The sequence below is a fragment of the Carya illinoinensis genome, chromosome 7, assembly GCF_018687715.1.
Source record: "Carya illinoinensis cultivar Pawnee chromosome 7, C.illinoinensisPawnee_v1, whole genome shotgun sequence".
In the NCBI taxonomy this organism is placed as follows: domain Eukaryota; kingdom Viridiplantae; phylum Streptophyta; class Magnoliopsida; order Fagales; family Juglandaceae; genus Carya; species Carya illinoinensis.
The window spans coordinates 23,812,281-23,828,848 of NC_056758.1; the positions used below are offsets into that span (position 1 = coordinate 23,812,281).

General features: G+C 41.8%; 1 protein-coding gene across 1 annotated transcript; it reads left to right on the forward strand.

Annotated features, from left to right (window-relative positions):
- Window positions 1–7,905: 7,905 nt before the first annotated feature.
- Window positions 7,906–8,997, forward strand: LOC122316247. Its single transcript, XM_043132778.1, has one exon. The coding sequence runs from the start codon at window positions 7,906–7,908 to the stop codon at window positions 8,995–8,997; it is 1,092 nt and encodes a 363-aa protein (XP_042988712.1).
- Window positions 8,998–16,568: the final 7,571 nt, after the last annotated feature.

Here is a 16,568-nt window from a genome sequence, read left to right on the forward strand (position 1 = left end):
AAAAAAGATTCGACCTCGAATCTTCACCTACATCAAAAGGAGAAAGATCAGAAACATTGAAGGTAGCAGACACATTATACTCACCTGGGAGATCCACTTTATAGGCATTGTCATTAATTTTCTCAAGGATTTGGAAAGGTCCATCTCCTCGAGGATGCAACTTAGTCCTCCGATGAGATGGGAATCTTTCTTTGCGCATGTGAACCCAAACCCAATCTCCAGGTTCAAAGATGACACGCCTTCGTCCTTTATTAGCTCGGGAAGCAACCTTTTCATTCTTTTGGGCAATTTGAAGTCGTACCCTCTCATGGAGTGACTTCACCAACTCCGTCTTCTTTTGTCCATCCAAGCTACTCCTGCCATCAACCGGTAAAGGCATCAAATCTAAAGGGGTAAGCGGATTGAATCCATAAACAATTTCAAAAGAAGAATATGAAGTAGTAGTATGCATGGTCCTATTATATGCAAACTCTATGAATGACAAACAATCCTTCCAAGTTTTTAAATTCTTATGAACAACAGTGCGTAAAAGCTGAGTTAAGGTCCTATTAACTACTTCAGTCTGTCCATCAGTCTGCGGATGACAAGTAGTGGAAAATAAGAGCTTGGTACCCAATTTCCCCCACAACACCTTCCAAAAGTAGCTAAGGAATTTAACATCCCTATCAGAAACAATACTCCTGGGAATACCATGGAGTCGCACTATCTCCCTGAAAAATAAGTCAGCTATGTTTGTGGCATCATCTGTTTTATGGCATGGAATGAAATGTGTCATCTTACTAAATCTATCCACAACCACAAAAATAGAATCTCTACCCCTTTTTGTCCTAGGTAGCCCCAATACAAAGTCCATAGATATGTCGACCCATGGTTCACTAGGAACGGGTAAGGGTGTATACAACCCATGTGACAACACTTTAGATTTGGCCTTCCTACATGTAATGCATCTGCCACAAATGCGAGTGACATCTCTCTTCATCTTAGGCCAAAAGAAATGTTCATGCAAAATATCCAAAGTCTTCTTGACACCAAAGTGTCCCATTAATCCCCCACCATGTGCCTCACGCACTAGTAATTCACGCATAGAATAACTTGGCACACAAAGTTTGTTTTCTTTAAACAAGTAACCCTCATGCTTGTAAAACTTACCAAATGCTGCCTTATCACATGTCATGTACACATTAGAAAAGTCAGCATCGTCGGCATATAGGTCTTTCACATATTGAAACCCAAGCATCTTAGCACTCATAGAAGTAAGAAGTACATACCTTCGAGATAAAGCATCAGCAACAATGTTCTCCTTACCTTGCTTGTAACAGATGACATATGAAAATGTCTCAATGTATTCCATCCAATGAGCATGCCTTTTATTCAACTTACCTTCACCCTTGAGATGCTTCAATGATTCATGATCGGTGTGGATCACAAATTCCCTAAGCCATAGGTAGTGCTGCCAAGTCTCCAATGCACGAACAAGAGCATAAAACTCTTTGTCATAAGTAGGGTACTTGAGTGAGGTCCCACTTAACTTTTCACTGAAGAAGGCTATGGGCCGCCTATCCTGCATCAAAATAGATCCAATTCCTATACCTAAGGCATCACATTCAATCTCAAAAACTTTGTTAAAATCAGGTAATGCTAGCACAGGTGCAGAGCACAACCTTTCTTTAATGGTGGAAAAAGCTTTCTCTTGATTAGCCCCCCAATGAAACCCAACATTCTTTTTAATGACTTCAGTGAGTGGTACAGCAATGGTGCTAAAGTCTTTAACAAAACGTCGATAAAAGCTAGCTAAGCCATGAAAGCTTCTTACCTCAGTGATGCTCTTTGGCATTGGCCACTCCCTGATGGCCTTGACTTTCTCTTCATCCACCTCAATACCCTTTGTACTAACAACATATCCAAGAAAAACAACTCTTTCCATGCAAAAGGTACATTTCTTGAAATTAGCATACAACTTTTCACATCTCAACACATTAAACACACATCTCAAATGCTTAATATGCTCATTTAAGTCCTTGTTGTACACTAGGATATCATCAAAATACACAACCACAAACTTGCCAATGAATGCACGTAGTACATGGTTCATCAATCTCATGAAAGTACTGGGCGCATTTGTAAGTCCAAATGGCATAACCAACCATTCATAAAGGTCATACTTAGTCTTAAAAGCAGTTTTCCATTCATCACCCTCTTTCATTCTAATTTGATGGTACCCACTTTTAAGATCAATTTTACTAAAAATACAAGAGCCATGCAATTCATCAAGCATATCATCTAATCTAGGAATGGGATGCCGATAATTTATTGTAATATTGTTGGTCGCCCTGCAATCAACACACATTCTCCACTTCCCATCCTTCTTTGGCACTAATAGCACTGGTACTGCACATGGGTTCATGCTCTCCCTCACGTACCCCTTGCTCGTCAAGTCCTCAACTTGCCTCTGAAGCTCCTTTGTCTCCTCTGGATTACTCCTATAGGCTGGTTGGTTTGGAATAGCAGCTCCAGGTACAAAATCAATCTGATGCTCAATGCCTCTAATGGGTGGCAACTCATTAGGCATCTCCTCAGGGAATACATCATCAAACTCCTGCAACAAGGAAATAGCCAAACTAGGAAGAGACTGGTGAGTGTCATCAAGAGTAAGATAAGACTCTTTATAGACAAGAAAAATCATAGGACGATATGCAAAGAAAGCCCTCTTAACCTCACTCTCTCTGGCATAGAAACTCACTTTTGTCTTTCCTTTCCTCTCTGCAGACTCTCTTTCTTTTTTCTCTCGTGGCTCTACTCTTTTTTCTCTACTCTCAGCCACATCTCTACTTTCTTTTTCACTCTTTTTGTTGTGCTCATTTTCACTATCACTCTTTCTTTTCTGCTCAATCTCTCTTTCACTCATTCTTTTTTTATCACTCTCATTTTCACTCTTTATTTTTTGATCACTCTCATTTTCACTCTTTTTTTTTTAGCAACCTCACTTTTCAGTTTCAGTTGGTCTTCATAGACCTGGCTTGGAGTTAAAGGAGCAAGCTTGATTGTTTTGCCCTCCTTTACAAAACTGTACATGTTTTTGAACCCATCATGTGTCACCCTCCTATCATACTGCCACGGCCTCCCCAACAAAATATGGCCAACATGCATAGGCACAACATCACAAAGCACCTCATCCCGATACCTCCCAATTGAAAAAGGAACTAACACTTGTCTATCCACCCTAACTTCCCCACAATTATTCAACCACTGCAATTTGTATGGTCTAGAGTGTTTTAAGGTTGGTAAATTCAATTTCTCAACCAAAGTAGTACTAGCCACATTAGTACAACTCCCTTCATCAATGATCATACTACATACTTTGCTATTGACATGGCATCTAGTATGGAAAATGTTCTCTCTCTGTTGCTCGGCATCATCCACCTTAATGTGTGTGTTGAGAGCATGCCTACCAACAAGAGACTCACTCACAGCGTATATCACTCATTCGTCATCACTAGCATTAACCAACTCGGGCACTCCATCACGATCATCCTCACTCTCAGTCATCACCTCCCCATTGTCACGCATAATCATCACTCGCCTATTTGGACATTGAGAAGCAATGTGCCCTGAACCCAAACACTTAAAACATTTAATATCTCTATTCCTTGAAGGTTGAGATTCTACCTTGGCTTTGCTGCTAGGTCCCTCATCTTTGCCCTTAGGTGGTTCGATCTTTCTCTTTGCTTCAGCAGGATCATTCCTATCCCACTTTGATTTCGAAGTAGTGCTAGAAACCAAAGTGTACCTTGCTGTCCCTTTTCTCTTTAATTACCTCTCCACCTTCATAGCCATGTGCACCATGTCCTCTATCTCTACATAATGTTGCAATTCAACCATATTGGCTATATCTCTATTCAAACCACTCAAAAATCTAGCCATGGTGGCCTCCCAGTCCTCCTCTACATTAGCCCGAATCATAGCCACCTCCATCTCTTATGGTAATCCTCCACACTCCTAGACCCCTGTGTAAGATTTTGGAGCTTTTGATAAAGGTCCCTATAGTAGTGACTAGGTACAAATTTCTGCCTCATGAGAGCTTTCAACTCTCTCCATGTCTCTATAGGCCTCTCATGATTCCTCCTCCTAGTAGTCACTAATTGATCCCACCAAATAATAGCATAATCAGTGAATTCAATTACTGCCAACTTTACTTTCTTCTCCTCAGAGTACTTATGACAATCAAATACCAAATCTATTTTTTTCTCCCACTCTAGATAAACCTCTGGGTCAGTTCTACCTTGGAAAGATAGTATTGTCATTTTGATGCTCCCCAAGTCTCTATCGACACCATCCCGACCCCCTAGGTTCCCCTCAAATCCTCTTTCACACCTAACTCCTATATGTCTACCCAACCCAATTTCAGATATTAGGTCTTCCTCATCCTTATCATCTCCTTCATTCTCATATGCATTTTCAACCCTAGGCTCACGTCGCCTCCGATTTCTCCCACCTTGCATATTTCTAATCTCTGCTTGTTGTTGATTCATCCTATCCTCCATTTGCCCCAATAGCATGTTCATCCGCTCAAACTGTTGTTGCATGACTTGTAACACAAATGAGTTATCTGCTATCCCCTTGGGTGATGAGCCACTGCGGTGAGACATTGTAATGTGCAGCAAAAAGAAAATGTTAGTAGAAAAAGAAAGGACCTCACACGCTCCCTTACGTGTTTACACTCAAATGATGGCACTCCACTCGTGTTTCACTCTAAATTTCCTTTTTTTTCTCGATAATAATCTCACACTCTCTTGCCTTGTATCTTGAGTTTTCCCACTCAAGTTCTTTCAGAACTAATTGAACTAAATCAAAACAAAGCAACCTTGTTTAATCCCAACTAGCAATTAGATCCAAGAAACAAGAACAAGAGAAACACGGAAGGAAAGAAACGACACGAGAATCACGGAAATTATACGAATGGAAGAGTGACTGTAACACAAGATACCAACTATAATGAAGGATGCACAACCCCTATGATGAAAGGCTCAAGAAAAAAATTTTGGACTTTTCTACACTTTTTTTTTTTTGGACGATTTTTTTTCTTTTTTTTCTTTTTTTTTCTTTTCTCAACAATTCAACCACAAACAGAAATATTCAATTGGGATAATTAAACAATTAAATTTAAACACATAAAAATTGACAAGAAAATAGATGGGAATCAATGAAACCATAGAAATTTCAACCCTAAATGGTGCAAATTTTCGCAGCCCTAGAAAAAATGAATTTCTGCATTTTTTTTGGAACCTTAGAACAATGAAACTCTAGAATTAAAGATGCAATAAATAAAAGATAGAATTAGACCTGAATAGAAACCTTGCTCTGAATACCAAATGATATGAACTCGCGGGAAGAGAATCCCTTGAACCCACAATCAATTTGAAAACTTACCCAAGAACGCCAAACTCAAGTCTATGGATGGAGAATTTAGACCCGTTGAGAACTCGTTTCAAGAACCTAGATTATATCAAAATCTAGACCCGTTGAAATCCCCTCTAAAGAACCCAAATTACGAGGAGGAATGCCACAAAGGTTGTGATTTACCTTTGATAAGTTCAAGAGTTCAATTAAGAACAAGAGGAGAAAACTCACTCACAATTAAAATTTGAAATAAAATAATGTCTGCCTTGAAATGGCTGGTTACATCATTTAAATACCCTCCCCAAAACATGATAAAACCCTAGACTAAAATTTGAGATCCTTTCTCTCAGAAATGCCCTTAGTGAACAGTAGCTGCGGTACTGTAGCGTGAACAGTGTCATGCTACAGTACTTCTAAACCCTAGTTCAAATAAGTAAGTCATATGTGGGTTAAGTATCCTCAAACCCACTTATTCAAAACTAATAATAAAAATCCTTTAAACAAATTGAAAGCCTTAATATCTAAAGGCCATGTTTCTAAGTCAAGTCTTCTACAGCTTGGATCAAGTGGATCAAAGTTGGTTCTTCTTCTTTCAAGCTCATCTTGAGTGTTGGGCTCTTACTAGCTTCTTCCCAAGTGGTTTGTACTAATCCTTGCATTGCTTCTTTGATCTTCTTGGCTCTCGATCTTGTAATTGGCCCATCTGAAACTTGCAAAGGATCTTTAAGAGTAGGCCTGCCTTGGTTCCCATCAAATGTGCATCGATATTATAAAAACTACACTTTTCTTTTTTAGTTTTGAGTCTTCTCTCTCTTGCTCTCTCTGAGGCGATAGAGGTGAAGGAAACTCTTGCTTTGGGCAAGGAGTGTCTCCTGGTTCTCGGACTGAAGGAGTAAGGTTTGTTATTTGTAGTATAGAACTATCTCTAGTTCAACAGAGGTGCTACCGAAAGGGTAATCCATACAGAAAGTCCAAAGGAAAAGAGTGAGTAGTCTTCTGAGTCATAATCCTAGCAACACGTTTGGAGGCAAAAATGGCTGATACCATCCTGGAGAACTGGGACAAGCTGAAATTGACTGAGGCTGAACAAGCGGAAGTCCACTTTGAGTTATCCACTAAAGAGCTAGCATTTCGACGTGGTAACCTCTGCCTACTGGGACTCATTGTGGCAGAGAAGGTTGTCAACAGTGAAGCCTTCAAAGCCACCATGACCAGAATATGGAGAATGCGAGGAGGGGTCCAGTTCAAAAAAGTAGGCACAAACCTGTTCTTGTTAGAGTTTCAAACAGTAAGTGATATGACAAAGATCAAACAGGGTCGACCGTGGATGTTTGACCATAACCTGATTTGTCTAGAGGATTATAATGGATTAGTTGCTCCTAAGGATATGAATTTTGACAAGGAACCAATCTGGGTCCAACTTCATAACATACCCCTTGGGGGTATGACCAAGCAGGTGGGGAAAAACATAGGGGAACTGGCGGGAGAAGTCCTAGAAATTGATGTTGATGAGGAAGGAATTGGGTGGGGGCCTTATCTAAGAGTCAAGATAGTCATCAATATTGCAAAGCCTTTGATGAGAGGTGCAATGAGTTACTTTAATGGGAACCGAGTGTGGATAGCTTTTCGCTATGAAAGGTTGCCATCCTTTTGCTTCAGCTGTGGGGTTGTCAAGCATGGCCCCTCAGGGTGTGAGAGCCCCATGCAACCGAGCTCCATGCATAGTAGAGAGGCGCCTCAATATGGAGCATGGTTACGTGCTTCATACCAGAAAAGTGCTGCCAAAGAAACACAGGGAGAGCAGGGCGGGAAAGGCACTGTAGCACCTCGAGTTTCAGAACCAAGGGAAGGAGATGATGACGTGGAACAAGCCTACCGACCACAGGGGCAGAAGTCAACTAGTTCTGACGTGGCTAGAGATACGCAGGAATCCTGCCCACATGGAGATCTGCCGATGTTGACAAGACTAGACCCTCCTAGTCAACCATCAGGTACTTCCCCCATACTTTGCTCTGAAGTCTTTTCCAAGAAAGGGGGGTCTGTTAATATAATTCATGGAGCTAAAGTAGGAGGCCATACACTGGGGGCCACTGACATCCAAGGGGAAGGAAAAACTGGCGGGAGAAAACAAGAAAACATTTTGGGGCAAAAAGAAAATCACGTGCCAGAAACAGCACACAATACCCCTACCCAAAGCTGTAAACCTCAGGAACTGCCTAATGAGAGGAGTGTCTTAAATGAGATAGAAATGAACTTTGAAACAATGGCCAATAGACCAGGACAGGGGAAAACATGGAAAAGAAGAAAACGTAATGTTCATGATACCTCCTCTAATCTGTTAGAGGAAAGGCAGGATACAGTTGGCTTTAATGAACAAGCTTCTAATCAACTGAAGAGGATGGGAGTGCATAACATGTCAACAAGAAAGAAAATTAAAACCAACATGGTGTTAATAGATGAGGATTTGACTGAAGGGGCAGTGGCTGGTGCTCAGCCCTGCCCAACACAATGATTTGCATTAGCTGGAACTGCCGTGGGCTTGGGAACCCACGGGGAGTTCGTGCACTTCGTGACCTGGTCAGGAAGGAAGTTCCCATGGTCCTGTTCTTGCAGGAAACAAAATTACATGTAACTAAAATGGAGTGTGTGAAAAGACTTTTGGGTTATGAATGCTGTTTTGCTGTGAGCAGTGAGGGGAGAAGTGGGGGATTGGCTTTGATGTGGCAAGAGGAGACAAATTTGAATGTGCAAAGCTACTCTAAGAACCATATTGATGCTCTAATACATAATGCAGAACATGATGGACAGTGGCAGTTTACTGGTGTATATGGCCATCCTGATACAGAATTAAGGCAAGAGACTTGGAATACAATTCGATCTTTGAGGGGCACAGTATCTGTCCCATGGTTGGTGTGTGGTGACTTTAATGAGGTCTTATGTTGGCAGGAAAAGAGAGGGGGTAGGAATAGACCTGAAAGACAAATGAGAACCTTCAGACAGCTACTTGATGACTGCTCCTTCGTTGATCTGGGATTCATGGGACCCCCATTCACCTGGTGCAACAAAAGGGATGTTCAACATACAGTTAGTGAAAGGCTGGATAGATATCTGGCTAATCAGGGGTGGATTGATTGGTTCCCAGGCTTTCGAGTGGTACATGGTAGTTCAGCCTCCTCTGACCACCTCCCAATTCTTCTGTATTCAAGGAGAGAAAAAAGTTCCAAAAGAAACAAGCTCTTTAGATTTGAAGCTATGTGGACTGAGGAAGGGGAGTATGAAAACATTGTGGAAGACTCGTGGAATGGAAGAACAAGTGGTAACCAAATGAATAACATCAAGACAAGGATTGGAGCCTGCTCCCAGAGACTGGCACAATGGAACAAGACCAAGTATGGTAATGTGCAGAAGAGAATTCAGCAATGTAGAACCCACCTGCAACAGGTCCAGGAGAGGGACCCCTATCATTCTCAGATGGAACTCCACCAAGAGGCAAGATGTCAGCTGCAAATGTGGTTGGAAAGGGAAGAGATCCTATGGTGCCAAAGAGCTAAGTCACTATGGCTACAAGGGGGAGACCAGAACACCAAGTATTTCCACTAGAAGGCTTCTCAGAGAAAGGCAAAGAAGTGGATTAAAGGACTAAAAGATGAGGCAGGTGAATGGCAAGTTGATGAAGGGAGAGATACAGTGATCATGGAGTACTTTCAGAACCTGTTTAAAGCCACTAATTAGAATGTTAACTTGGATTTTTTAAACAACATGGAGGGTAGAATAACTGAAGACATGAACCAGGACCTATTGAGAGAGTTCAAGAGAGAAGAAGTTAAGGCTGCTCTTGACCAGATGCACCCAACCAAAGCTCCTGGACCCGATGGCCTCTCTCCTTTGTTTTACCAAAAGTATTGGCATATAGTTGGCACAGCCACAACTGATGCTGTGATGCAGGCACTACAAAGTGGCACCCTCCCACCTACCATCAACCATACCTTTATCACCTTGATTCCAAAGAAAAAAAGGCCTGACAAGATAACTGAATTTAGGCCAATTAGCCTATGTAATGTGGTCTACAAATTAGTTTCGAAGGTCTTGGCAAATAGGCTCAAGCAGATACTGAATGATGTCATATCAAGCTCACAGAGTGCCTTTGTACCAAGAAGGTTGATTAGTGACAATGTGTTGGTGGCATATGAGATGATCCATTATCTAAGGAACAGAAGGAAAGGAAAAGATGGGTATATGTCTATTAAGTTGGACATTAGCAAGGCCTATGATAGGCTAGAATGGGACTACTTAGAGGCTGTGATGAATAGAATGGGCTTCCACCCCCGATGGACTCAACTGGTTATGATGTGTGTCAAGACTGTAAGTTTTTCAGTACTCATTAATGGAGAACCAAAAGGCCCCATCCATCCCTCTCGAGGTATAAGGCAAGGAGATCCTTTGTCTCCTTACCTATTCCTCCTAGGCACTGAAGGACTCATTAGTTTACTAAAACAAGCAGAAGAATTGAGAAAGCTACCTGGCATCAGAATCTGTAGAGGAGCTCCAAGAATTTCACACTTGCTATTTGCAGATGACAGCATCCTATTCTGTAAAGCTAACAAGGCAGAAAATAGTCACATTCAGCAACTTCTTGGCCAGTATGAAGAGGCTTCAGGGCAGAAAGTAAATAGAGACAAAACATCAATGATTTTCAGTAAGAATGTAGACTCAACCAAACAGAAAGAACTGATGGGTTTATGGGGGGTGCAACACTTCCAGCAGTATGACAAGTACCTGGGATTACCCCCACTAGTGGGTAGATCAAAGACAAGAGCTTTCTCGGATATCAAATATAAGGTATGGACCAAACTGAAGAATTGGAAAGAGACTATGCTATCTCAAGGGGGTAAGGAAGTCCTCATTAAAGCAGTGGCCCTCTCCATCCCAACATATACCATGAGCTGCTTTAAGCTACCAGGAAGCCTTTGCCATGAGCTGGAGCAGATGATGGCACGATTTTGGTGGGGGCAGAAACAAGAAGAACATAAAATCCACTGGGTTAGCTGGACCAAGCTTTGCAAACATAAACAGGCGGGAGGGTTGGGATTCAAAGACCTTAGAACTTTCAATGATGCTCTCTTAGCAAAACAGGGTTGGAGAATCATGAAAGAACCAGGTACACTGATTCATAAGTTATTTAAGGCAAGGTACTTCCCAAAGGATAAATTCCTAGAGGCCAAGTTAGGATTTAACCCGAGCTTTGCATGGAAGGGAATTTGGGAGACAAAGAAACTATTGGAGAGGGGATGCAAGTGGAGAGTGGGGTCAGGACAGAGTGTTAAGGTGTGGGGAGACAATTGGATCCCTGGCCTCTCACCCCTAAGCAGAAGTGATGGAATTGCAGCAGCATATGACCAAAATGCCACGGTTGATAGCCTAATAGACCCTCAAACTAGATGGTGGGATATGGAAAAGGTTAGGACCTTGCTGCCTGCCCAAGCAGCAAATGCAGTTTTAAAAATAGTCCTGAGTGGAAGTAACCATGAAGACAAGATCATCTGGGATCCTGAGCCACATGGAAAGTTTACAGTTAAGAGTGCCTATCGGCTTTTTAGAGAGGCAAAACAGAATGGGGTGGAAGGTGAGAGCTCGAGAAACATGGGACTAAAGAAATTATGGAAGGATCTATGGAACTTGAAACTCCCAGCCAAGATTAAGATATTTGCATGGAAAGCTTGTAAAGAAAGCCTACCAACTAAGCTCAATCTGGTGCAAAGAAAAGTGTTATATGAGGAAACTTGCAAGCTATGCAACCGAGAGATAGAAGATGTAGCTCATGCATTATGCTTCTGCCCTTCAGTGAGGAAAGCTTGGGAAACACACTTGCCTATTATCTTCTCATCTGGCCTGCCTAAATTGTATGGGGACCTTGCTGGATACATAAGTGGCCTAAAACAGAAAGACCACCTGGAGCTCTTTTTTCTGATTTCGTGGAGCTGCTGGTACAGGCGTAACCAAGCAACCTTTGAAGACAAACAAATCCATGTTGACCAAGCTATAGCCCACGCCCTAGCTGTCCAGCATGTCTATAAAACAACTCGTGGCCAACCCATGAAAATGGTGAGACAATACTGCAGATGGGAGCCCCCCCAGCCAGGAACTTTCAAACTAAATGTAGATGGGGCTATTTTCCAGAACCAACAAAGTGCAGGAATTGGTGCTATCCTAAGAGACAGTAAAGGTGAAGTTCTTATGGCAGCTAGCAAAAGGGAATCAGCAGTGGGTGATGCAACAAGCATTGAAATGCTGGCAATCCTCAGGGGCCTACAGCTAACACTTCATTTGGGTATTCAGCATCTTATCATTGAAAGTGATGCCTTGACCTTAGTAAAAGAGTTGCAAAAGACAGAACCATCGATGACTCTAGTTGGTAATGTAATTAGGGATACTAAGGAGCTTATGAGCTGCTTTCGAGTGTGTGATGTAAGACATACTATGAGATCTTGTAATGAAGTAGCACATAAACTTGCAAGGCATGCTTGGCAAGTTACTGATATTAGTCTTTGGTGGGGGTCTGTCCCTAATGTAATTGCTCCAGCCCTATGGGCAGAGAGGCAATTGTAATGCTAATATCTGTTGAATGAAAGGTTTCTTTCCATCGAAAAAAAAAAAAAATATTCAAGCCTAACAATAAGATTCTTAGTCATACCATCTTCCCGCCATAGCTTAACCTTTAACCCACTTTTCAATTTCGAACAAAACAAAACAAAATAAAACAAAACAAAATAACATAAAATCAAATCAAATAAATAAAATAATATAATTTTGAATTCAAATCAAATCAAATTAAATAAAATAAATTCAAATTTACTAAAATAATTTCAAATAAACTAAAATCGAATCTAATTCAAATGAAAGAAATAAAATAATTTAAAATCACAACTTTAAAATATTCTGGTACTGTACCAACCGGACATGTGATTTTACCTAGAGTCGAATTGCACTGATACCACCTGTGATGCCCCCAACTCCCACGTACTGACATGTGGAAATCAAGGTGTCCGGATGATGACAACCCGGATCACGCATCCTATTGCTAAGTGCCAAGTGTGTGTATATACAAGAAGTGTACAACAAAATAACGCAGCAGATAAATAAGGTTAGTCGACTAAGTACGAGAATTTTTTTTTTAAATATAAGTTAGCTTAAAATAAGCATACCAAAAATATTACAAATTAAAGTAATGAAGTCGTAATCCAAAATACATAATTTAAAAGAAAAAAATAATCTCCAACAATTACAAGTAGAGACGCCAATCTACTCCTCTGGTGGAGCCTCCTCCTCGTGCTCAGCCTCTTCTTCATCTGCAACAAAATCAATGATATCAAAAAAGGGTACCGCAGGTAAGTAATAAACCAAATAAACCTCGAGATAAAAATACATTTATACAATAACAAAATGCATGAATATGATGCCATATGCATGAGACTCAAAAATCATCCTTTCCCTGAAAAGAATAATTTTCCATGCATGCCAAAAATCCCATTTGGCCCAGAAATCCAATCCATTAAAACAGTCCCGCCATTTTCCTATAAAATGGCCCAACATAAAATCCATTAATCCAATCTCGCCATTTTTCCAAAAAGTGGCCCAATATTTATCAAAACCAATATCCAATTTTTTACCCATATGCACCATGGTCTCCCCTAGGAACCATCTGCACACCTTGCCTCCCTTTGCCACACTATGAGTAACGATCGTGCGTGTGACTTCATAACTAGTAATACCTAGTTCCACGCCTAGCGCATTCATAGTCAAGCATCCTCTAACCCCCGTCAATAGAGGGGCCACGGAGTCGACAAGAGAGCGTTACCATCCCGTCCATTCCTGTTGTCGTCCAGCGACAACCCAGGGGACTTCATTCAGTATATTGAGCTTCCGAATGACTAGAGAAGCTCCACTGAGATAATGTTCTATCTCATCTTGGGGTCGTGATACACACGCATTCAAAAATCCACATACACATGAAAACCCAGTTTTCATTATGCATATGAAGATGCATGCACTGTGCAAAAATCCAATTTTCATTTTACAAACATGAACATGCCTACACCTTGCAATGCATGTGACAAGTCACAAAAAAATCCAACAAAGCCCAACATCATCCAATCAAACAAAAAACTCTGTTCTCCATTCTAACCAACCCCCAAACTCCTCGGACTCTGTCTGGCACAACCAACCAATTTACAGAATATTTGTTAAAGCATAAATATTTTTAAATCATAAGAGTTATTCAGAAAAATACTTACTACGCTTTAAAGGCAATAGTCTGAAAGATCAAACGCGCTCAAGCTCACAGGTGATGCCAAAAGTGATAGAGCAGCGATGGATAGTGCTTTTTCAAACAATGGTCGTGGGTCCAAAATAGGGAATTTCGAAGGGGGAAGCTTGGCTGGCTATGGAGGGCATGGAGGAGCTAAGGGAGGTGTTGGGGGGCAGCTGGTGATGGTGGATCTAGCCATGAGAGGAAGGGAAACCCATTTCGGGTTAGGCTCATGCGGGGGAAAAGGGGCTACTGTGAGGGGTTGGTTCAGTGGCAGCATTAGATGGTGGCCCATGGTGGCCTAGTGAGAGAGAGGAAAACCGAGAGAGAGTGGAAGAAAGTACGGCTGGTAGGGGCGTCGAGATGGCATGGGGAGGTTGCCGGTGAGGAAGGAGGTGTGACAGTAGTGCGGTGGCCTGAAAACTGCGGACGACGGCGCTAGAGTAAAAGGAGGCTATAGCTTGGAGAGGGCTGTGGGGGAAGGTGGAGGTGAGGCAGGAGTTGGGATCGGAGGGAAGTGGTTGTCGGCATGAGGGGAAGCCAACGAGGTGGGCAGTGATGCCACAATGCGGTGGACTTGGGCTTGCTGGGAGGAGAGAACATAGGAGAGGGAAATAGGGGACAGGTCGCTCGGTTGGAAGGCAGGGGAGAAAGAAGAGGAAAGAAAAGAAGAAAAAGAAAGAAGAAAAAGGAAAAGGAAAAAAGAGGAAAAGAAAAAGGATTGGAAAGAAAATGAAATGCAGTCTTTTTAACTGGGGTCTCAAAACTGATCCAATGAAAAAAAAAGATTTGAAAACGGCAATTTAAATAAAATAACTTAAACTCAATGACTAAATAAAATAAGATAATAAAACTCAACAGTAAAAATAAGAAAATAATTTAGAACAAAAAGAAATTTAAATAATGAAAAGCAATTAAAATTAAGAAAGTACATTAAAATAAATTTCACAACTTAAAAAAATCATAAAATTAATCTAACGATTAACACATTAAATTTAAAACAAGAGAATTATTATTTATAATAATTTAAATAATCCTCCTTTAAAAATACACGTAAATATTGGGTATTACATTCTCACCCCTTAAAATAAATTTTGTCCTCGAAATTTGTATGGTCAAACATCGGCGCCAAGCAGGATGCAAGATACAACTAGGGGTGCTACCCGCACCATACGGTGCGGGGTAGGCACCCCCCCGCCCCCCGCCCCCGCATGGGGCGGATGGGGAAAATCCCCCCCGTCCCCCGCCTCCGGTGTGCGGGGGCGAGGTACCCTGTCCCGCATGACGGGGTACGGGGTGGGGGGGCAGTCCGTCCGGCCCCCCGCACCCCCCTTCTCTCTCTCTTTTTCTTCTCTCTCTGCCATTTTCCCTCTACACCGTTCTCCCTCTCTCCCCCCATAGCTTGCTTGAAATGGTGCGCTCCACTGTAGCCCACGCCCACGCCTCGACGCCATAACAGCCACCGTAGCCCACGGCCACGCCCTTACGTCGAGAGGCCATAACAGCCACCAACGCCCACGCCACGGAGATTCATCGACGAGATTCGACTGATTTCAGAGTAATGTAGCAGAGAGAGATAAGGAGATTCATCACAATCGAATCTCAAGCATCGGATAAACGGAAAAAAAAAAAAAAAAGAGTAAGAAAAACCATAACCTGGTTGAATTGAAGCACATCGGACTTGAAGCGGAGTCGATCCCCTTTATCGCAGCGAAATCGAATCCTCTTCCGAGCGCCTGAATTGAAGCACATCGGCTGCGCTTGGCGAACTTGAGCCTAAAATCACTCGCGAAATCGAATCCTCTTCCGAGCGCCTCCAAAGCCCTCATCTCAACGCCCGTCTCTGCACTCTCTTAGATATATATATTATATATGATACGGGGCGGGGGAAAAACGGACCGGGGGGGGTCCGTCCCCGTCCCCCGCCCCCGCATGGGTTACAGCTTACGGGCCGGGGGGCCCCGCCCCGGTCCTGACGGTGCGGATGCCCCGCCCCACACTGTGCGGGGACGGGGCGAACGGGGCGGGGCAGCGGGTAACGGGGCCCCGCTGCCCACCCCTAGATACAACTTCGAACACACTTGAGAAAACATACCATCAACTAATCCCAAACAAAAGCATGAGTAATGCTCTCCCCAAATCCATTCCTATAGGAGATTCCATCATATCTGCCCTAGTCTCCCAGTGACACATTACACCTAGTACATCACGCCAAGTACTCCTTGGGTGGCTATGTAATCTGAACCTCCATTTTCCACCAGAACTTTAATACAACACCCAGTAAATTCTAATGATTCTTATTTTCATACAACAAACTGTGCTAACCTCAATTGACTCCTATGCTAAAATTTCCAAATACAGGGAGCTTTGTGACTACTTACATACATTGCAAGCCAAACACAGAATGTCAAATGGCCTTTTCTTTCTAGGAGTGTGTCCATTTTCCAAAGGACAAAAGCTTAAGTATGTGCTTTGCTTAAAAATTAAAATTAAAATTAAAAATAAAATTAAAAAAATTGAAGGCCTATATATACATTCTTAAAATAATTAAAAAATATGCAAAAATCTGGTCAATAAAATAGCTAGTATTCTAATTAATGCACTCACTATATTTAATATGTTTCTCACTCTTAGGGCTCATTTGAACATTTAGAATATCTCAAAATATTTATGAATAATAGTAAAAAATATTGTGAATACTAGTAAAATTAATTGAGTCAATATGTTTTATTGAGTTTTGAGAAATGAGAGAGAAAAGTTAAATAAAAATATGAAAAATTCTAAAGGCAATCATTTTTGCCCACCCCAAAAACATTCTTCTTCTACCATTCTCCTGTAACATCCCCTTCTTTTCTCTTCTCCAAAC